The 23,563-nt window shown below is 39.5% G+C and overlaps 1 protein-coding gene across 17 annotated transcripts in view; it reads right to left on the bottom strand.

Moving 5' to 3' along the window:
- PPP4R1 (protein phosphatase 4 regulatory subunit 1) overlaps nucleotides 1–23,563 on the bottom strand; it is a 64,604-nt gene that overhangs the window by 1,990 nt on the left and 39,051 nt on the right. For all 17 annotated transcript variants that reach the window (XM_085571925.1, XM_021525159.3, XM_021525160.3 and 14 more), the window contains 13 exons: nucleotides 23,401–23,508; nucleotides 22,615–22,680; nucleotides 20,058–20,216; nucleotides 18,727–18,857; nucleotides 17,115–17,635; nucleotides 10,204–10,379; nucleotides 6,033–6,128; nucleotides 4,567–4,752; nucleotides 2,923–3,084; nucleotides 2,316–2,416; nucleotides 1,820–1,940; nucleotides 1,585–1,719; nucleotides 613–754 (listed from right to left, as the gene is read on the bottom strand). In XM_085571925.1, the coding sequence (XP_085428051.1) occupies nucleotides 613–754; nucleotides 1,585–1,719; nucleotides 1,820–1,940; nucleotides 2,316–2,416; nucleotides 2,923–3,084; nucleotides 4,567–4,752; nucleotides 6,033–6,128; nucleotides 10,204–10,379; nucleotides 17,115–17,635; nucleotides 18,727–18,857; nucleotides 20,058–20,216; nucleotides 22,615–22,680; nucleotides 23,401–23,508 (2,104 nt within the window). The remainder of the gene's footprint in view (nucleotides 1–612; nucleotides 755–1,584; nucleotides 1,720–1,819; nucleotides 1,941–2,315; nucleotides 2,417–2,922; nucleotides 3,085–4,566; nucleotides 4,753–6,032; nucleotides 6,129–10,203; nucleotides 10,380–17,114; nucleotides 17,636–18,726; nucleotides 18,858–20,057; nucleotides 20,217–22,614; nucleotides 22,681–23,400; nucleotides 23,509–23,563) is intronic.

Genomic DNA, 23,563 nt, shown 5'->3' with positions numbered 1-23,563 from the left:
CTTAAGTACTGGTGACTCTGCTGGCACCTGCAATGCACCGGGGATGCTTTCCTAAGCACATTTTCTCTGCAATTTGAGAGTTGCATGTCTTAGTTCCCTGAAGAGAATCCAGGAGCTTTCTTCCCACTGCTACCATAAAATATAAAGCCCAAAAAAACAGCCATCTCTTCTCCCCCAGTGAGAAAACAAATGGTGGTTTATATTTGTGTGTATTTTTCTTATTCTTATTACACAGAATATCAACTTTTTTTTTTTTTTTTTTTTTGTAACTAAATAAAGGGCACTGTTCAACAACTTCATAGATGCTAGTTGCTCACTTGTGCTTTCTGATGACACCTCTACCAAGTAGCTCATTCATGGAAAATTACACCAAAGGAACAGTCTGGCACATGAGCAAGAACTCATTTCCTCAGCATTACACAACAGCAGGTTGGATACCACAACAGGGTCACAGGTTCATGTCAGCCAAGGTAACATCTCACACCAGAGAGACAGTAAAAGCAACAGCGGGCCTCATCTGATGTTGCTTCTTCCTTCCCAGCTGAATTAGGAAAGCTGAGGGACAAAAAACCCCTATGCAGTCAGCCCATTGCAACTCCTTCTGCCACTAACCTTTCTCTAAAAGGGTTTGCTTCAATGTTTTTGCGAGCAGGACTCGAACATTTGGAACCTTGTCAGACGCCAAGTGTAGTAAGTGTGGCAACAGATGCACAGCAAACTGGTCCATGGGCAGGCAGTCATCTTCAATGATAGTCTGGCAGGAACACAGAGGCAATTTCATTAAATTTCAGCACAGGGAGGATGAAATCTCAACACAATCAGAAACCTGGAACTCCCTTTTTTCCCTTTTATTTTTTTTAATCAATGTACCATTTGAAAACAGGAGAGAAAAGCAGAAGACCTTTACAATCCTTGCCACAGTTAATTTAAGTCTTTGTTTAAACTAGATACTATATTGAGACAAAAATGGTTATTATCAATAAACACCTCTTATACCAAAACATTTCTCGAAATAAGCTCTAAGCTCACATTTCTCCAAACACTTCAAAGAACTGTCCACCTGGGCAGCAGCCACAGTGGCTCCCAGTCTGCACCTCTGCTACAGCCTCCAAATTTGACCATTTATTTGGGATCCCAACTAGTTTCAACTCCTGCTTGTTCTGCTGAGAATGCATTGGTTTTGACCAAGCTGCACAAGCTGGTTGAAGAGGTACAGGCAGCACATACTCATTGACTTCTAAAGATTTATTATACAAATCTCACTTCATGCTGAGCAACAAAACAGCTTCCCAACTCAGCGATTATTTTGCACTCTATATTCAATATCAGATTTGATGACCTGGAGCTAATATGCTGAGCTAAAGATGCAATCAAATTCATCTATAGAGAAACAGAGAAAAAAACAGCCATGAAACTATTCCCTTGGAAACCATGTTCTCAAATATTCACCAATAGAGTGTCAATGGACAGCTGGAGAGTTCCAGTCCCCTTAATTCTGATCACCGCCACCCCTCAAACAAAAACAAGCAACGAACAAAAATAACTTCCCCCAAACCCCAGAATATAAATGAAAAGATGTTTCACCTGGCAAATAAAGACAAAAGTCTGCCGACCAGACCATTTGTGGCATCTACAGAACTTCTCAACAAGTTCATTCATGAGGTCTACCACGAAGGTTGGTGTTGAAGCCATGTACAGCTTTTTTACCATTTCACTAACCTTGAAGAAAGGAGAAGGAAAAAAAAGTAAATAAAAAAGTTACCTCCTGACCACCAACACTCAGAAGTCTGACATCCTAAATTTATTTAGCTTGCATTACCAGCTTGTAGGAAATCCAGCGGACAGAGGACACTTTATCTGCACAGAGGCTGAAAGCAATAGGCCGCAGGTAGTCATAGATGTCCCTGGCACTGTACAGGTCTAGAAGCAAAATCAGCTGCCTACAAGATGAAAGAACCAAAGAGAGTATATCACAGTAAGAAAAAAGGCAGCTTAACTGAGAATCATCATTTATATGACAACACTTATCAAATATGCAATGTGGCCATAATGAAGTTACTGGGAAATAAAATCTGTTTTTCAGTTGCCATCATCTGGACTGTGGGTCACTTGCAAATACCAAACTGCCACTTATTCACAATACTGACAGTACAACTACTGGGAATTTTTAAGCAAGGAGGACATGTGGAGGAGGAGAAGGACCACCTACTAATCAAAAATTAAATTAAGAATATCACTGCAAAACATCTCTTATATGATTTTCACATTTTTAAATATCCACAGTAATAAAACTAATCATTCTGAAAATCACATACTCGGCCAGCTCAGCACGGAAACGCCAGTTCCTGCTGTTATCAGTCACCAGGAATTCCTGAAGCTGATAAAGATACTCTCGTCTTTTGTCAACGTGAAGAAGCTGAAACAGTAAACACAAACTTACATAAAGAGCTACAGGCTACAATCAGCAGACAGAACAAGAGCTTTAAATACAACTAATGAAACACTCTTTTTATTTAAAAAAACTTTAATCTTTAGCAACAGTGTTGCTTTCCTGGGCTAAACCATGTAATGCTTAAGACTAAAATCACATGGGGCACACTACTGAAAGGAAAATGTGATGAGTCTCTCCCTTTACTCTAAGAAAGGAGGTGTAAACAGACAAGACAGTTTTAGGATTTGTGTCTCTCAGCTCCAGAAATGAGGCAGTTACAGAGAAACCTCTACAGAAATTTGACAAGTAAGTTGTGTAGGCAGATTAAAGCCCCAAAAAAAAAAAATATCATATACTGAATAAACATGAACAAAGCTCTTCAGAGAAAATAAAGTAGCAGCAACACAGATCTTTTGCAACATATATTCCAGTATTCAATAGATATCTGCAGAGATTCCCACAGAGTTACATGGGAAGGAACACAGACATACCTTCAGGAAGTCATGCAAATGCTTGAGCACACCTATCCTCACTTCATCTAGGTCCTTCAAAAAGCCATTGAAGACAGGAACTAAATCTCCAGCTGTAAGCTGGTCTCCAAGAATGACAGCAAGTTCATGTATAGAAAATGCCAGTGTCCGCCGAACCTTCCACTGCAACATAAACAAATCAATGTTATTGATCCAAAGTGCTCCAGTCAAACCTGAGGATCAGTATCCAAGCTGGACTCCCAGCAAATTCCACCACTTACAAATATCTTTACAGAATCTTTATAGTGTCTCATGTAACAACTGAAAATTACACTGGAAATTTGAAATGTAGAAAAAAAAAGAAATGCAAGAGAAGACAAATGACAAGGTATCACCTTGAATATCAAGGAATTAATAAAATAATATTAATCAAAATCTTTTAATCTTCCAAGTCCCAGGAAGCAAAATAGTATTCCTGACATCAGTGCTCTTGCACATATTACTTTTTGCTTTAAATTCTTTAGCTTAAATTAGTTTCATGCTACTATTCTCTCATTCTAAAATTAAAATTATCTCATTTTAAAATTAAATTAGTAAGATATATATACCATAATATTTCAGCTGGGATATTTTAGCTTCCATAATAGGTTAAGTTTCTTCCACAATTAGTGCCCAGCAACCCAAGAACGAGCGAAGCTTTCAGACACCCTAAATTGAGGGCACATTGTTTAATTCAAGTAATTATTTCAAAAAAGTATTTTAAAAATAAAATAGCATCTATTCTTTAGCCAGCACTCTCCAATTAGCATGAACACTGTTCTTTTGCCCTGGTTTGGTGATCCAGTCTTAATTCAGATTAGACTGGCGATAAATTCTGGACACTTCTGAACATAGGGGAATTTGTTTTTACTTATGTTTTAAATTTATTAGCTGGTTGTTTTTAATGGCTGTAAAGGAGCCTGGAAAACATGAGCAATAGCCATGTATAAAATTAGTCACTATGTACCACTGAGAACTGCTGCTCTGACAGAACAAGCAGCAAGTTCAAGAGAGGTGAAGCAGTCTGAGAATATTTAAAAAAATAAAAAGAGCATCTCCAAAAAAGGAAACAAAGGAGGTCTGGGAAACAACTGTAAACCACAAAATGCAGAAGGCCACCTCCTTACCACCTGACAACAAGGCAAATGCTGCTATTTCCAGGATTTGTTTTTAAAGCAGCAGTGCTGCTGCATGGTGATAGCGATGTTATTCCTGTATGACTAATTGGATGTGGCACCAAGGCCTGGTGTGAGGCTGACTCACTGAGCTCCAGACATGTCTGCAGGGGCATGTCTACTCAGCAGCACAGCCCAAATTCTCAAACCTAGGAGGCTCCCAGACTCTGCCATAAGATCTCAAGCACACACAGGAAATCGGAAACCTGTCTTCATTTTCCTCCATATCCCACTCTAACCTGCCCATTTCTTTACTACCTGGGCACCACATACCCCTGCTTCCTCTGAAACAAGCACTGCACCATCATTCCTTACAGGATAACCAGTGATGGAAAGCTCTGTGTTAAAAAGCACAGCAGTCCAACATCCACCAAACAAGAGCAACCACTACAGAGGCTCCAACGAGTCTTTGTCATACCACAGAATTTCAGACTTTCATGCTTGAGCCCACCTGCATGTCAGATGCCAGAGTCTCGTAGGTGTCTTTCAGGCAGTGCCAGTTCTGCCTGCCCAGGGTCAGCGCCACGCCGGGCAGGCTGTAGGCACAGTGCTTGGCAATCTCCGTGTCCACTGTTTGTGCGCGGGATGGATCAGTCATGGATAAATACTGATCCAGCAAGGCTTGAGGTACAACATCCTGCAGCAACAGAGAGGCAGAGCATCCACACTATTTTCACTTACTCCTCATAAGGCTCACTATAATTCCTGGGCACTCTTCCCACTTTTTTTCCCCCCAACTATAGAATACTATTTAATTACAGCTCCTTAATAAAAGCACAACAGTTTTGTATCTGCTGAGTTCCACCAAAAGGTACCAAAGAAACAATAACGTGACTGGGGGCTATTTGAAAATATACAGTGCAACTCAAGAGAGGAGCAAGTGGACAAGTCTTCTTAGGGAGTCTAGGAAATGGAAAGACTGCATTCTACCCTTTGCAAACATTCCAGCTCACACATTGTGCAAATTGGCCATTTAATGTCATCCATAAAGACAGGTAAACACAAATTATGTGACTTGCTCAAAAAACCCTTTCCTAATTCTCTCCAAATCTTTAGAAGGTGGAGAGAAGAAAAATAAATTAAAATGCCTTGGGGAGGCAGGGAAGCGGAGTGAGCTGAGTACAGTGTGTTCAATACTGCTTCCAAACTCCCTGAACAGTCAACAGGGAGAAAGAGGCTTCTCCAGAGACAAAGAGATCTCTGGTGAAGAACTACCCTTCTGTCCACTGAGGAATCAAAGCATCTGAACAAAAATTCTGTGAAAACCTTTTTACTATGCCTTTGCTTCAGCTGTGTCAGGGACTGACTCTATTAAAGGGTGCACAAGAGCATTTGCCTAACACAGCTGCTGAATAGCTCCACTGACAAGAACAAGTGAGGGACTGAGGTTCCCACTCAAGCAGTCACGCTGATGCACAGTGGCAATGTAATACCAGACTATGGAACAACAAACATTTGATTCCTTTTGGAAAAAATACCAGAGGCAGTTCCAGCTTAATGAAACACTTTCAAAACTGTTCAGAAAAAAGCTATCAAGGGGTGGGGGTGGTTCCTCTTAAAACATGTAATAAAAAACCCATCCTGTTTCCTCAATAACCTAAGTCCCATTACAGCATGGTTCCCATCGAAAACTAAACCAAATGAAACACAGTCTGAGGATCTATGAAAACTATTATCTCATGTCAAAATAATATTGTCATCTCTCATGCATAAATGTAACAGAAGCAACTGTTAAATGAAGCCATTGACTCTGGAAACAAGGACTATTTTAAAACTACTTAACTTAGAGATATTTAATAGAAACTAGATCATGCCAGAAATGACTGAATGAAAAAGGTGATAAAGGAAATACCCATATATGTTAAAAAAATCACTTATCTGCTACATATAAGAAAATCGGAAGTCACTATCATTTACCTGTACTTTGGATTTTCTTTCTTCTTCAGGGCTGAAACTACTGTTGGTACTCAAATCTGAATCATTATGAATATAGTGAAGTGTAGAATCCATACTCTGGAAAAAAAAGAAAATTAAAAGACACATAAAACACACTCTAAGATTAAACACAAAAGAAATACCAACATCAAGAAGTGCTGTCCTCACCTCAGAGTCTATTTCTTAGATTAAAGGAATGTATGTTTTAATATCAAATACAATTTTGCTGCAGCTCAAAATCAAAAGGTCTGATAAATCTGCTTTTAATTTCAAACAGAAGCTCCTCTTACTCTGCTCCATTTTGGTTTTTATGGAATGAAAATCACAGGAGAGGAGTACTTTTGAGACTGCATTAAGGAAAATATAATTAACATGTGGGTCCCATTGCTTCTCCCCTGAATGGAAAGTAAGAAAACACCTGTAGTTGATTTTGATGATTTTTTTGCTTTGGATTTATGCTAGAAAATGGTCAAAACAAAGCCACCCTTCACACGGAAGAGGAGAGCCTGATGAGACTCATGCTGTTGCACCCTTCCTGGAGGTGATTATTTTATAATCTTTCCTGGATAAGCTTCACCTTATAAAACTGAGTCCTACTTAGCCACAGCTACTGACAAGAGTCATAAATTCTCTCAGCAGTCCTATTAAAATAATTTTCAGCACTCATTTTAGCACCCTGGCTGCACATCTGGGCCTTGAGGAGTGGCAGAGGTGTGATGGGCTGCAATGACCTGCCCTGCTGGGGGGATGCAGCACAGATGCTTTCGGTACAAGTGCAGCTCCCAAATACAAAGGGCCTCGAGTAACACACCATGAATTTCAAGCAGTATGCGATGAATATCTGAAAGGTAGATCAGGCTGCTGTGTGACGGAACAGGACAAAGGCATTTTTGCTAGATTTGAGCCAAGGTATCTATCTATTCACAAATGCTGCAGGGTGAGCTCCTAGGGTCAACACAAGAAACAAGAACATGCCCGCTTCCACAAGCTGTTCAGATTGTTTTGACAACGAGAATTTTCCAGCAAACTACAAACTTCTTCCAAAAAAAGCCTCCAGGATACAATCTGTCTTCCTTGGTTTGACTTCAGACAGCTGCTTTTTTCCTTCTGCACAAGCTGCTTTCATCTAAGCACTGGGCTGTAATTTTAGCTGGTGAGGTATAATTACAGGTGATAAAGAACAGGCAGAGCTGTGAGGCAATTGCGTATCTCTGGCACAGCAGTCCATGTCACCTGTCAGGCTTAGGAAGCAGCAGCAGCAAGACAGTCTTAAAAGACCCAAGGAAAGAACAGATTTGCAAGCAACTCCATAAATAAATGTGTCCAGCAGCACACAGCTCCAACTGTAAAACCTCCGGAGGCTCTGAAAACTACCTCTGCAGGATTTTAGTTTAACAGTCAATTCCTCCTTCATTCTTTTTTAGCCTTTTGTTTGTTTGTTTGTTTTTTTCCCTACAAAAGAGACTATTTTCAGCATTGCCAGTGATGACTGAAAGCTTTGGTATCATGCAAATAAAGGAATTATGAGGCAGCCAGCCCACTCAAAACCTAGTGACTTCCTAGTGACTTCCCAGTTTGCATGGGACCAGAGGTTAGTCATCTATTCTGTTACAATAAAAATGAAAGGACTCCACCTCATATTCCCTGCTACCTCAGTTCTAAAAGCTTAAGCTTAAAAGTATCATACATTATGGACTGAACCAAGTCAAACAACTGAAAATAATGGAGGGTGTCAACAAATGGGAACATTTTTATTCAGCCACTTTTAAAGTTAAATACGCATTCCAGAGAGGAAGAGCTTCAGTAGAGAGGAACGACAGCCATCAGTCTGTATTTCGGTGATGCAGTATCTCCACCCCTGAAAAGTAAGTTCCATCTGTACTTCCTCCATGCACACACCAAACTGAGCATTGCAGAGAGCCAGGACACAAAAATTTAGCAGGGTTTAAGCCTGAAAGCTTCTTGTGTACCAAACGCAAAATTTTTGCCATGGCCTTACAGATCTCTAAGGCTAAGCTTCCCTTGGCTGTGTAACAAGAGCTCTGGGGCTGTGCTCCAAAGATCTCTGCTCTGTGTCAAGGGTTGCACACCAGGATAAGCGGTGCTGGTGCTTCCTGACAGAGCAGCTGGCCCAAACAAAGAAGAGGCCAGTGTCAGGGGCCCATCTCCTCCTGGCATCTATCCCATTCTTAGAGAGAGATACTGTGCCAGACAGGAGTGGGAAGGGTTTAGTCCAGTTTCCTTTCTCCCTCTACCTCCAAATATAAACAGACTCCAGCACTCATCCCCTTATCAAACCTTATAAAGAACATATAACCTAAAGAAAATAAAAACAGTGCCTCTTGAGAAAAAATAAACAGCTGACCTCAACAAACAAGCTTCATCATATCCCAAAAATCTTACTGGTCCACTCTATTACATAATTTATTTTCATTTGAACAGAGAATATCTAACATGCAGCAGTAACTCCTTCATAAGCCAATACAGCTGCCAAAGGACAAGCAGACTGTGGTTTTCCTTAATGGTATATGTGCAGAACTGTGCAGGCTGCACTCAAATATAAAATGCTGGAGAGCTTGATTTCTCTGAAGTATCAAGTGTCTTACTGACACACTGCTATGCTGAGACTTCAAGAGAAGACAAGAAGAAAAAAATCACCACCACAACAAAACCCTAACTAAACTAAAAAACCCCAATAACTATCTGTGAAAATCAGAGGTCTCTTCACTGCTAGGGGCAACAGTCTACTTGCTCAACAGATCACACCTTGATTTCCAGAATTCTAGGTCATCTCTATAATATCTGCTCACTTGTAAAATGAGGACTTGATTCAGTGCCAGTAGCAAACAAGAAACTGACAGATTAAGAGCATTCTTTTAAAGCATAAAACTGAGAAAAGTCAACATATACCAGCAATGTGACTGGTTCTTAAATTTTCTGTCAGCACTATATTCTGTATACAAAAACATAAAACACAGGACAGGTCCCTCCACACAAACACCACCCTCACCACTCCTCAAAATTCTTAAGAATGGAGGATAAATATACACAGTCATTTTAGGTTAGCATTAGAAATAAGAGATCCTATAATAAAAAAAGCATTTTGAGCCTGACATAAAGAAACTGGAGACAGGCAGGTGTTTTTGAAACAAACCAGATTTGTAAAGTTAAATTACGGTTGTGTATAATCAGCAGTATCCAAGTAAATATCACATTCCTGAGCTCCTTGTATGTTTTTGGTCTAGATGGTAGTCCAACAGCTTAGAGAAAAGGTTAATTCAATGTCATCAAGAAATACTGCTCTAGTTAAAGAAGGATGAAAACGTCTGCACTGAACTGATATTAACTCCTAGACATTTCAAAGGCGCTTGTCAAAATTTCATCTGGAAAACACAATTTCAGTAGTATAATTCAACAAATCACTTGCTCTAATTTTATGGAGCCTATTTTGGAACCACTGCCTTCTGCAACAGCAGCATTTAATTCCACCTGAGTTTGTAGCATTATCTGCAGTGAACATAGTGGATTTGGCCTGACACAGCAAAGAACAGAAAAGAGCATCAAATGCAAGAACTACAGTCCATCAGGGAACAAGGAGAAGGGCTGAAGAAGTAACTGCAGAAAACTTCAAGGTGTTACTGAGTGCTAGAATAACCTTCTCTTTCAGCAGTAAACACAACATCTCAATTGCAGGTTCTGAACTTCTCTGATGCAGACCAGTAAACCACAATAACTCAACAGGGAGTAAAGGGAAAAAAGTATCTCATTCTCTAGCTTTAGGGAGGGGTACTGTGGAAGAAGATTCACTCATTATTGGCAGAGCATCTGTTTTAAGCAAGGCACTTTCGCATGAATAAAATGTGGCAGCATTAGAACATCTTCAAATGCAATAGTCACAACAGAGATTTTAACAGAAACAGTTTAAATAATTTACACGGACAAGCACAGAACTGGCAAAAACAAAGCCATCCAACACAACCCATTTTATTTTAGTAGCTAGCACTTCAATACCATCCAACAAAAGGGAATGCCACAGTAACCAAAAGTAGAAAGCATCTGGCTGCAATCCTCACATGAATGCAAATTACAGCTCTGTTACTAGAGCCCTGGAAATCCTAATGGGAAAAAATGAAGTAGAAAACTCTCTTCTTACCTCAACAGTGTCACCAATTAAAGGCACAATATCACTCAGTATAGGTTTAAAACTTTGTTGGTCATTGATGGTTATTTCAGTCTGTGAATCTGTTCCCTTGCCAACACTGGCCATCGTCTCTTCTTGAGGATGCAAACTGGATGCTCTGAGTGCAGCAGACAACACCTCCACTTGTGCTGCAGTACATGAAAGAGAAATACATGAGAGACTAAACTGCAATATAACTTTAAGCAAGTCCACAGATCAACTTTTAGACAGAGACTAATTAATTAAAAGATGGCAGAGGAACTACAGGAGAGTCACATCCACTTAAGATCATATTGGTAAATCCCAAACTAGGGAGCAATTAAGCACTAGATTAACACCCCACTCTTTTTCTAGGGTACTCAACCAAACCACAGTCCAGTGAAATTTGTCCCTAAAGCTAAAATAAACAAACAAACCCTATAACCTAAGAAGAATAAAGAGACTGCTGTTATGGCAGGATCAGCCTTCTAACAATTTTAGTAAATATTAATGGTGCAAGTAGTTTTTTTGGGCAGAACAGCCTATGAATAATAACTTACAGACTGGGCCATTTGTGGGAGGTGGGACTAAGAGAAAGAGGAATAAAGTAATACAAATAAAGATTAAGAACAGGTTTTGTAATACACAAAGGATTTCAGTTCTGAGAAGTTGTTTCTCCCTCTATATATGTTAATTAAATTCTTACATTTTAATAGCAACTCTGAAAGAAGATCTATATAGAAAGATGTCTGACCCAATACTTCAGCCTTCCTGGATCCTCCAAACAAATAAGAAGGTTGCACTGTCTGATGTTCTCTTATTCATCTAAAGAAGGCATTAGCACTTCATATTCTGCTACCCACTCTTTTGGAAAAGATCCAGCAGTTCCGAGGCTGCTCTGCTTTCCATCCCGTTGTTTACTGCCAATTAGAAAAAGCTCTGTTGAGCAATGCTCCTTGGATATAGCCTGACCTGAGATCAGGTATCACAGGCAATCTCAGTTGCACAAGTGACACAGAATCCAGTGCAGATTAATCTACCCTGCCACTCTCCTCCTCCACTTCTTTCCAAGAAGGCAAGGAGGAATCATCTCCTCACTTATTAAATTTATCCAGCCATACGGAAGATCTATTCCTCATAGATTTTGTCTTTTCCAAGGTTTCTTAAATGTTCACTGTGAAATTACATGACAACCCATATGCTTGTTTTTAATTCCATATTGCCATACTAAACAACAGAATTCTGAATTTCTCCCTCTAGCATTTTGAATATGGTTGTTAACAAGTACTGAACAAAGAAAGTTGGACTAATTTCTAGACAGAAGAAACAGACATGATATACAACTGTTAAAAGAAACAAAAATTGTTAACTCAGTAAAATCTTAGATTTGAAGCATTAGCAAAATCTAGCAAAACTTGGAAAACACATTGTGGATTCACTGGTTTGTTGGTAGAGTCTGATGAGCAGGAATAAAGACAATTCTTTACAATATGCAATGGTAACTCTCTAACTCTGTCCAATTCTGATAAAATAATCCGAAGATATTCTTGATGTATTACTTATTACTGTATTCCTCAACAAGAAACAGAAAAAAAAACCTGCTAAAAACCAAGTATAACCAACATTATACTAATACTTCCACTATACAACATGTGAAAAATATAGTTTAAATATATATTATATATATTATAATTAAACATAAATATATAAAAATAAGGAATTTCACAATTTCTACGATTAGTAAGAGACTGCTACAACCTTACTCTTCAAGTATTACTTCATTGACAATAAAGTTATGTACTTTAAGACCCATGAGAATAAAACAGATCAAGGTCAATAAATTTCTGGAAAACTTAAATGTTAAATAAATTACCCCCAAAACCAGGCAAAATACGTGGTTATGCTAGGGCAAGAAATGCCTGGCTTATTTCCAAACTATTTTCATTTCAAGAAATCAAAGAAGAAAATGAAAAACAGTTACATTCTGCTGCTCATCTCTCATGAAGAGATTTCCTACTGACATGAGATAGGCAATGGTTTCCAGAAAATCATTTCAAATTCAAGTCAAGGATAAGGCTCCCCATTCCTGCATGACAGAGCAGTACTTCAAGAAGGGAATCTCTGGCTAACCAGCTTTCACAACTACCATCAGTAAAAACTGGAGTGCAAAGGTCAGTTTTGCACATAGCACAGAACTCAGGTAACTGCATTGCTCAGGTAAAGTCAATGTTTACTGGATCTCAGACCATTCATTAACTCTTTCTTCAACTTTTGCTTTAGGTGAGATGTATTTTTAAACAAAAAAGTATTTAGTCTTGGCTACTGTACCTGCATCCTAAAATAACTGTCACAATCTGTAAATTCTAAATCACATTTTATCTGGTCTTACTGAATTTCCTGGTTTTCAGGAGTTTCTGTCCTTTCAATAAACCTTATTGGTTTTTTCTGTTTCTCCTGATGTTTCACTAGAAGACATTGATTTTTTTCCCCCCCTTTCTTTCTTTTTTGCTAAAGGATCAGCCTTCTGTACCCTCACTTCTTACTCAAAAGCTATGAGCTGCAATAATGGGTACAGAGATGAAGTAACTGAAACATAAGAACAGAGTTTCTTCTCCACTTACCCCTCACCTGTTCCGCTAACAACATATTTTTGACTTATTGCAGGCAGCACCAGTAACCTAACTTACTTATAAACATAGTTCTTATAAGGGAATGGCTGGTTTGTCCACATTAGGTCTCCTTTTGGCCAAGCAGCTTGTATCCAGCTGGCTTAGGCCACCGTTAGCCTCAGTAGCCTCCTCTAGTCCCCCAAATAATATTAAGGAAAGCTGTCATTACATGATTTAGCCCTTTCTATGCAGATTGTAAGATAAAGCCAGTTGAAGAAAGTGTCTGTGGAAAGAAAAATAAAAAAATAAAAACATCTGAGGAAAAGAAAAGTAATCTCTGAAGGAGTGAAGACAGCAGCAGTCTCAGGGAACTGGAAAAACGTGACCTGAAAAAAGATCCTGTGATAATTTTTAAAAAGCTGGCATATTTCACAGGAACGTGCAGGTTCCCATCTCCCAGTCTGAGACCTTCCAGATGTCTGGCCAGTGGATTGGAAAGGTCCTTTCAAGGGAGATTAGAATAGCAGTGCTTAACTTTGCACAGCCCATGTAGCTCTGCTAGCCAGCAGTTTGCCTGTGAAAACACAGGCTCTCTTTATCTTGGTTGCTGACTTCTCAATCACCTATTACTCAGATTTATCACTTTGGCAATAAGCTAGCTCTGGAAGGAAAACCCCAGGGTAAAGAGTGAGATTCAGGTGAAGCAGTTCATCCTTTTTTGAGAATGAGATTAGGGAAAAAATATTCTATGATGGTTACTGATTACTGTTAAAAAAGTGTTTTTGCTAAAGATCTCATCAGTCCTCATGCCTTGAAGCCAAGCTCTAAGGCTTGAAATAGAAACTGCTCTATTGAGGTGTACTGCAGAAAACTCCAAACAAACCAATACCACCCACCCCTCCCCCCGCCAGAAAAACCCAACACAAAACACCAAACCAAAACCACATAACCATGACCAATGTGTATGCAAACAGTAACTCCTTAGTGTTTGCCACCCAAGACATCTGGAAGATGGGGATATGCACTGAACATGCCATGGCTCTGGGCTGCACAGCTTGGTGATGCCTTTCCTTTGACTCTTCTCATTGGCCTGGTACACTCAGGTACCCCTCAGGTAAAAAATGAGTTATTCTTTCTCAATACTTCTGCTATAATGATGCAAGCAGGTGAGGGGAAAAGCAACTTACACAACACAGAAGGATGAAGTGAGACATGTGAAGTAGAGGAATGCCAAACCCAGAAAGGAAGAGAAATTAAAATAAAGAAGGAAATAGGAGGTGGAATACATGTGGAGGGAAGGGGATAGAGGTACAAAGGTATAGTAGCTGCTAGGGATGAACACCCAGTGCAAAGTACAGGGTGATGGGAAGAAGGAACGATGACCAAAAAAACACTATGAAACCCCAACAAAACCATGTTTTTCTGACTCGGAAAGAATAATTGCTAGCTGAACTTTAGCACCAAATCTCCACATCTGCCTCAGCTGTCAGGGACAGGCTCTAAGCCAACTAGCAAAATAGAAATCATCAGCCTCCTCTGACTGACTAGTGAAGAACAGCACCTTATTACCATCACCAGATATCCCACAGAGTCAAATAATAAAAATTCAGTGTGATCTTAAGAAACTTCAAAAACCCTGTGCCATTATGGTTCCACACAGCAGGAATCAATTTTCTTCTTCTCGCAAACATCTAAAACATTAAAAAAAACCAAACAGAAAAAGAGAAAAAAAGAAAACAAGAAAATAAAAACCAACCAAAAATCCATGTCAAAAGAAGGCTGCTGAATTTGCACAGTCAAGCATAGAGAGGCAAGGTAGAGCCAGAGACAAGGTCATGTGAACAACTTTATCTTACTGACACATGCAAAACATCATATACCACAGTCTCATTCCCAAACCACACTTCATCACTTCATCTTGTCATGCCTTCAGGATCCTTGGTCAATTTGCTATAGAAGCCAGAAGATGTGTACCCATGGAAGCTCTCCAGTATGGCAGGCCTCCACTTACCCACCACAGAGAACACAGCATCTTCCACTCCCATCCCTTGGCTGGGAATGCAGCAATAAAGACAGGAGCACAGCATGGAAGCAGGAGTCCAGGACTTAGGTGACAGCAAGCCAATGAAGAAAATAAGTGCAAGAAAAAGATCATAGGGATTTAAAAAGAAATAAAGTGAGGAAAAAAACCCTCCTAGCTTGCTCAGTCATTGCTGTCAAAGCAAAGCCTACTCACAGTAGGAGACTCAAAAATATAGCTGCCAGCTTTGCAGAGAGGGGAAGTGCAAGCAGGCTAAGACCCTATGGACCATTTGGGACCAGAGCTGTTTGGCATACATTTGGAAGCCATGTATACTGGAGACAGTGTTTTCTGTGAATTTAGGCAGTTTCATAAAATTTCCATGAAAACAAATTAAGATAAGTTCTCGACTGAATATTTATACCATCAGTTTGCGACAACAGTTTTAGATTATATTGCCATGAGCAAAGAGACGGGGCTCTGATTTCCTGGATTACCCCCAGAGCAAGCCTATCTTTTGTCACAATTCAGGAAGCATAAGATTCAAAGAACAGGCATTTAAGTCAGCTACTCAGAGACTCAAGTCTGGATATCTACCACTTCTATGTGTGCTACAGTGTTTGAGACAAGCATGCAAAATTAATACTACTTGCACTTTGTGCAAAATTAAAATTGCAATGTTACTAAATTGAAACAGGCATGTTGTTAAATTCCAGCTTCTCGAGTATTAGACCAAATAACAAAAGCACAGACAAAAGGAAAAAGAGTAGAATATTTAGGAGAAATGTTTTATGGAGCTTCACTACACAGTCTTGACCAAGTCAGAGTGGGGGAACTCATGGTGTTGACAACCTAGTAACAGCTTTCTTCTACTTATATGTGCAAATGCTGGTCAATGACTCCACAGAAAATCTCCTGACACCCAGTCAAGAGATCTACAAACAAACAAACAAAAATAATTCCAAAAACCTACTCTGAAACAAGACATGAACACACATGATAAACAAATTCGTAACACAGGATGATTGTGGATGTACAATTACATGCTTACATAAACCATTGTAATTTATGCATTAAGGTATGTTCTCTAATTATAGACAGAACAGCTTTACAAAGTAAACCTGAACAGCAGTGCAAGCTTCTGCAGCTGGCTTCAGAAATGGGTTATATGAAAACTCAAGTCATTAGCAAGGGTGAATTTCTTTTCTTACCTCCTTCCTTAGTGCCCAAAGCACCCCTAAAGCAATGTTTTATCTGCTGACTTCACAAGCGATTAAATAAAAGTACAAAATGGATTTAAGAAAAGTTATTAGCATATCAACCTACTAACAATAAAATGAAGTCGAAAGTCGTATCAGTTTATTCTAAAATATTTTTCCCCAAATTGCCCCTTCTTTTCCTCCTACTTTTTCTGGTATAAGAGGCATGCTTCCCCCCTAGAGATTCTTCAGCTCCAAAATAACATGGCTTCCTCCAGACTTTTTGACTGTGACTCTCAAGTCCAGTGTGTCTTAGAATTTATTCAGCATATGAATACCAAGAAGAAACTACTTCCAGTGAAAAACCTATTTCCAGTAAGTATGTGTAGAAGAGCCAAGTCCTTTTAGCTGAGGAGGTGTCTCTGAAGTGCTGCTCCACCACCCTGTCACACTTAGGAAACCCTTCTCCATTCTTCAAAAGCTTTTAAAATGGAGAATGTGTGCTCACTTCAAGAACTCTGCTTTGATCAATTATCAGCCTGATCTGACAAACTTGTCACATTAAAGCTGTAAAAATGTGACTGCAATAAAAAAGCCCTTGCAGAAAAAAATGGAGACTATTTCATCCAAAATCAAACGGATAATGCGTAAAAAGAAAACTGTAATTCACACTGATAATTAAAAAAATAAAACTCTCTTAATCTGCCTTATTTTGCATGTATGCTAATTAGAAATAAACTTGCTTATCAACAGCTTATGCCTCTGAACTATCTATTTGTTTATAATGTCAAAACAGGCAGTCAGAACTTTATACTGCTAATTGCACATGCATTCAGTTTATAGAAGGAATTATATTCCTTTTAAACATCTTTACACAAATGCAAATTCCCTTTTAGTTGACTATCAATTTTCCTCAATCTCTTTGAGGACCACGAGAAAACACTGACTTTTAAAACAACTAAGTACTTCTGTCAGTACTTCTGACTTTTAAAACAACTAAGAGGTTAAAGCTCAAACAGATGAAGCAACATATACATATCTCCAAACATCAAAAATGCTTCAGTATATTTACCATACCTTTAACATCTGGATCGTCTATATGGGGTTCCAAATTTTCTATCATTTCTTCCAGTTCCTTCCTTGTTGCCATAGGAATGCTTGGAGACACTGGCATAGTGAGTTCCTGAATTTCTCTATCGAGTTTTATATCAGAAACCTGCTGAAGCTCAAAGTCAATATCTATTTCAGGAAGTGGAGTCCTCCAGAAATGGAAAGAGTTGTATAATTCCTGCTCTGAAATAGAGGTTTCCTGTGAATTCAGCCCAGCCTCCTGCACATCTGCTGTACAGCAATGAGAACTTTGCTCGTTCTCATCAGCCATTTCCCCACAAGATTCTGAAGGCAAAGTGCAATGGAAGGATGATTCAGTCTGGAAATCACTTTCCCTCTTGGAGTTATTTGACGCTGTATTTTGATCTTCGATGACATTTTCAAGTTTTGATGAAAAATCATCAGTATCATCACAATATGAAGACAGGCCCTCTGTCCTGTTGTGCTCTTCATTTGTTGTGCCATCTTCTGTGGTTCTGACTTGCTCACTGTTGAATGCCAAAGAAAATGGACATTAAAAAACCAAACTAGATTTGTTATGCTCTTGAAAATTCATTTACACCATAATGAAACAGAAGTCATAAAATCAGAGAAGGGTCAAGGTTGGAAGGGACCTCTAGAAGCCACCTAGGCCAACCTCCTTGTTCAAGTAGGGATAACCAGAACCAGTTGCCCAGGACTTGTGACCAGACAGGTTTTAAATACTTCAGAGGATGGATACTCCATAGCCTTCATGGACAACCTTTGCCAGTGCTTAGTCATCCTCGCATTAAAAAAAAAGTGGGTTTTGATGTTCAGAGGGGACCTCCTGTGTTTGAGGTTGTGGCCATTGACTCTGGAAGTGTCACAGGGCATCACTGAAAAGGGTCTAGCTTCATCCTCCTTTCACTTTCCCCTCAGGTGTTTATGAACATTGGTAAGACCCCCACCCAGTGAGCCCGCTCTTCTCCAGGCTGAAGTCCCAGGTCTCTCAGACTCTCCTGACAGGAGAGATGTCACAGTCTGTCATTTTGTGGCCCTTCACTGCACCTTCTCCAGTGTGCCTCTCCAGGTCTCCCTCTGGATGGCAGCATGACTGCGAGGGTGAAGCAGCCACTCCTCCCAGTTTTGTGCCATCAGCAGACCTGCTGAGGCTACACCCTGCTCCACCATTCAGGTCACTGAAGAGCATGTTAAACAGAACTGGACCCAATGCTGACCCCTCTTGATACACGGTCAGTGACCTTCAACTACAGGCTGCTGACCAATGCCCGTGGGCCCAGCCAGGCAATCCTCAGCCCACCTCACTATCTCCTCATCCGAGACAGACTTCAGCAGCTTCTCCACAAGGATCTTACAGGAGAACATATCAAAAGCCTTCCTAAAATCCAGGTATATGATATACACTGCCCTCCCTTGTCTGTCAAAGTCAGTCATCTCAACACAGAACATACATCCTAATTCTGGTCTATGAAGATGAGAAGATCCAGATCTTTCCATTTACCAAATACTCAATTTATCCAGGAAACTTAATTTTTCTAACAGTTCATGAAGAAGAAGAACAAGGAGGCAAGATAACTTGGAGATTCAGCAAATTTACCTGTTTTCCTGAGCAGAACCACAATCTTCTGGGTTTTTACCATCTTCTTCTTTAAAGTACTGGCCACTGCTGGATGGATTAGCAAAAGTTGATATGAAAGGCCCCAGAGACTGAAAAGCTGCTTGGCGAACCTAATGGAAAGGGTCCAAGGTGAAAAAAACAAAATTATATATATATATATATAAATATTGCTGTCCTATAAAACATAATGCCTGCTACTAGGAATTGAACCTAGGAATTGGAAGGGTCATAAGCCTACTAAGGAAATCAAGAGCAGAGGCTCTTGTCTGGAAAGAATCCGCCAAGTATATACAGAGTGCCAAGTTTAAAAAAAATGTTAAGAAAAATGAAAAAGCAGAGTGAAACCAGTTAAATCACAGGTAACCAAACTGACAGGCTTATTCCTCACAACCAAAGTAGTAAAAATCTGTTTAGATAATAGAAGCAGGTAAATTTGAGAGCTCAGCTCAGAATTTTAACAACTTGAAAGGAAAAAAAATCATATACAGCAAACAGACATTTCACTTCCAGAAACTGACTGACAAGCATTATATTTCTTTCCCTTTTTATTTGGCTATGCCATGAATTTGCTCCTCCTTTCTCCTACTATTTATTCTCCTCTTCTCAACAATTCTCTATCTCGATTTTTATTATTTGATTAATTCTGCTGGGTTACAAATTGCATGACTTTCCAAGATGCATGAGCTCATGCTTCTGTGCAGATGATCCTTTGCTCTTGGAAGTAGTCTGCTTAGTAACAAACCTAAGGTTTAAGAGTAAATCTTCAAGATGGTAAATAATTAAAAAAACCCAAACAAACAAAAAACCAACAAACCCCCTCCCAAACAACAACAAAAATCCCACCCAACCCCCCTAAAAAAAACACACATAAAAACCCATCACCTAAGAAACAATAAAAATTTAATTATTAAGAAGCTCCCCACCACTAACATCCAAAACACCCACAAAACCCAAAACCAATCTACCTCCAAAACAACTGCAAACTCCACCATGCCCTCCCACAAAAAACGACATGGTGGTAGGGAACCTGAAGAAGTACAAGTATATCATAATTAATTTTCCAGTTTTGTTAATGATTCTCAGCAATGTTAAGCCACAGGCGATTCTGTAGCTAAAAAAGTTACTCCACTGAGAGAGTTTTCCTTACATGCTGCAGGGACTCTCTACACCCATCACTGAACTAACCAATTTTGCTTGAGGGGGCATTGAACAAGTTAGATTACCCACACCCATGGGAAGTTCTACATAGAGTATTGGAGTAAAATTCTTCAAATATGACAGCTATTCAAAAAATAAAAAGCAATTCTTACCCATCGTGAAGGATCACTAATCAAATTAATAAAAAGGGTTGATAATTTTGTCCTCCGGACTTCCTGCGATGTTGCACAAGAAACTGCCATGAAGCACTCAGCACAGGCTTTCCTAACTCCCCACACATTATCAGAACAGAGCTGGAAAAACCTCGGCAGCTGTTAGGAATATAGCAAGTGAGTTTGCAAGTCTTAATAAGTAGCACTTGTTTCAAAACAAGTTCTCTTTTCACATTCATTTTCTTCACCTGGTTGTCCACCTTCATACTCATATACACAATTTAACATTTGCCAAGAGAAAGAACACACATTCAGTAGCTTCTAACCTGCTGCTTTCATATTACTTATGGATACAGATAAGGAAAATTCACTTGTCTGGAGAACAACAAGGAAGTATTAACTCTTAAGACTGATTTATACCCAAAAAAAGTCCCTAAAAAGCCCAACTTCAAATATACCCCCAAGACCAACAACCTATCATAAGACAAGACCTCATGTCTACACCATTCTTTTAAAGAAGGGACAAGAAAAATAATACTGGTGCATTATTAGAAAGCAATTCTTTACTGCAAGGGTGGTAAGGCACTAGAACGCACTGCCCAAGCAGATCGTGGATGCCTCAAGCCTGAAGTGTTCAAGGCCAGGTGGATAAGGTCTTGAATAACCTAATCTAGTGGAAGGCATCCCTGTCCATGACAGGGAAGGTTAGAACCAGATGATCTTTAAGGTCCCTTCCAAACCTTAACATTTTTTGATTCTATGACTAACACTTTACCTATCAGAGACCACTTCAGATTTTTTTTAAGATTCTTACTGAAATGCAAAGGAACATCATCTTCAGAAAGAAAAAACTTCCTTTTCTACCTACACTTCTCATTGTTAAGATTTAGTAACCTCTGCCACCGTCTATCTACAATGCAGGACCATGAACAGCAAGAGGAACAGGGCAATGAGAGAATTACTGCACTTGCTCAAGAGAAAACATGTTTGAACAGAGCAGTGGTTTTACTAATAAAACTGAAGCATTTTGAAGGTGCTCAGGTGCTTGGGCTTTTTGGACACAGTATTGGTATGGGTGGACAGAGTACAGGTGAGGCACAGCTGCCTTGGCTTGCAACAGGTACAGTGACAGAACACAAGTAAACCAATGGCTCTTGCTACAGCCTTGTTCACAGTTACTGATGTTCAGCTGTTCCTACTCTCGGCAATCAAGTATTCTGGACTTTGCCTCTAATTAAAAAAAGCTTTTAGTGAAATAATTACCCCCACAGCCCCCTGGAGTTACTAAACTAGTCCAGATCCAAGAGGGCTTTGGGGGAATATTTCAGGGGCAAGGCAAAAGATTCCCCCAGTGCTGTCCAAGACATTTATACTCAAAGGTTTCCGGGTAGAAAGAGGGAAAGAGGGTGAACAAGGAAGAACAGGGCCTTATCTAGACTCCTGCTCAGGAAAAGATAATTGGCTTTCAGCCAATGAGGTCAAGAAAGGAAGGAAGGGTTAAACTAACATGGTTACACTACAGGGGTCTCTGGGGCTGGAAAAACCATTTCCCAGAGGAATACAACATCTAAATTAAAACATGAAGTCTTATAATTCAGCTTTTTACACTCCTCCTTTTTCCTAACAATAATCCAAGAAGAACAGAAAATCGCATTTTCTGTTATAGAAAGAAAACCCCAGCTGTCCTGCCACACGTTACTGTTTTCAAATGAAATAATCATCACTTTTTTATTTAATAGTAGTCTACAAAGTTTTCATCCAAATTCATTACACTAATCACTAAAAAGGCAGCTGTGTGAGAGAAATCAATTTCCATCCCAAATCAGAAAGCACATGGGATGCAAATCCACACAACTAAACTTCACTACCAAATGATGTGAATCACTCAATAGCTAGAGAAAATGCAGCAAATGCTTTAAGACCATAAGAAATGGCCTGAGAGCCACAATAGGCTTACCTGTCGCAACACCACTGCAAAAAGCTTCAGAGCCTCTGGCTGAAGTCACGCCTGCATTTACACTCTGTCCACGTAAGTCCCTGACTAATTCAGGGCATTGACTAATCAGCCTCTGCTGGCCCTCAACAAGCTCACTGTCCACATTCCCAAGAGGAGAAAGCTTGAAGAGGGATCCCAGAGCCTGCCAAGCTGATTTCTGCTCCCTAGCCTCGTCACATCTCCAAATCTATCAACATCCATTAGAGCTCCCTGGACCCACCATGGGAATGTGTGCACAGTTAAGGATCCTCTTCTCGCCACTCCATCCAGTTCCCTGCTTTTACATTTTGAATGTGTCTCTCCTTCCTTTATTTTATTTGTTATTTCTGAGATTCACTTATTTCCCTTACTTTACTTTCTCTTTCCCTCCTTTCCAGGAGGCTGTTTGAGGAAAACTGTCTTGAAGAGATGAAATCAATACATAAGCCCCAGCATTCCCATCACTTTATCTCCCCTGCCATGCTCCCCTGTATCTGCGATCTCTCATGTGCTGCCTTTCTTCTGTAGCTTATCTGGCTCCATTCCTGAATAGTATTAAAAACTCTTTAAGAAATGGCTTACCAGCATTTCTTCAGTGGCTTGTTGTCCAACCACACTGCAAATATCTCCAAAATTGGCTGCACATACCTTGCAGACAGAATGCAAGAAATAAAGACTAAGACCACAGTTTTAATACAGAGAAATCCAAGGGGAAAAAAAATAAACAACTTTTAAAATCAGAAAAATGTCTTTTGGTGCAAACTCATTATGAACAACTTTCCTATTCCATCATTTTCCATGGTTTTTAAAAAATAAAAAATTTTTTTTTCTTAGAAATTAGTCAGTCTTTTTTAATCACAGAAAAACCCCAGAACTTAAATGAAAAGAGGATTAAATTTATTTGAGGTGCTGTCAAATAAAGAACACATGGAGCTATCAAGGGAAATAAGCTATTCAAAGCAGGATGAGACCAAAGAGCAGCATCCACACCTAAACATCATGATGGAATACTGCACAGAGATATGAGCTCAGGTGGCTGATGCTTTACCAGCCACAGCTGGTTCACATTTTCCTGACTATCAACATGATCATAAGCACAGATGCCCAATCACACTGCAGCCATCTATAGCACAAGGACAATAAGATTCTTTATTTCTTTTTTTCTAGTAAGAAGAGTAGTGATTCTGGAAAAAAAATCTCAGTGTCAAATATTAAAATTTATGGTAATGCAAGATACAAAACCCTCCACAGCTTTCACTTATACATGTCACAAATGAGATCTACAGGAAAGTTTCTTAGTCACATGCAAGTTCCAAGCACATGACACGTTTTTTCACAGAATCTAGACCAGATGCTCATAATTCATACCTTACGAACATGAAACATCCTGCAGTCACAGCACATCTCACAGAACCTGGGAAGCACAAGTCTTTCTGTGATGTCCTTTCCAACCATGGAGGCCATTTTGCACATAATCTAATGACAAGACAGACACTAATCAGAGATGCTTGCATAACACACTATTCTGTGT

This window comes from Lonchura striata, chromosome 2 (genome assembly GCF_050655825.1).
Source record: "Lonchura striata isolate lonStrDom1 chromosome 2, ASM5065582v1, whole genome shotgun sequence".
In the NCBI taxonomy this organism is placed as follows: domain Eukaryota; kingdom Metazoa; phylum Chordata; class Aves; order Passeriformes; family Estrildidae; genus Lonchura; species Lonchura striata.
Note: the sequence above shows the minus strand (reverse complement) of the source record. Positions and strands in the feature narration are given on the sequence as shown.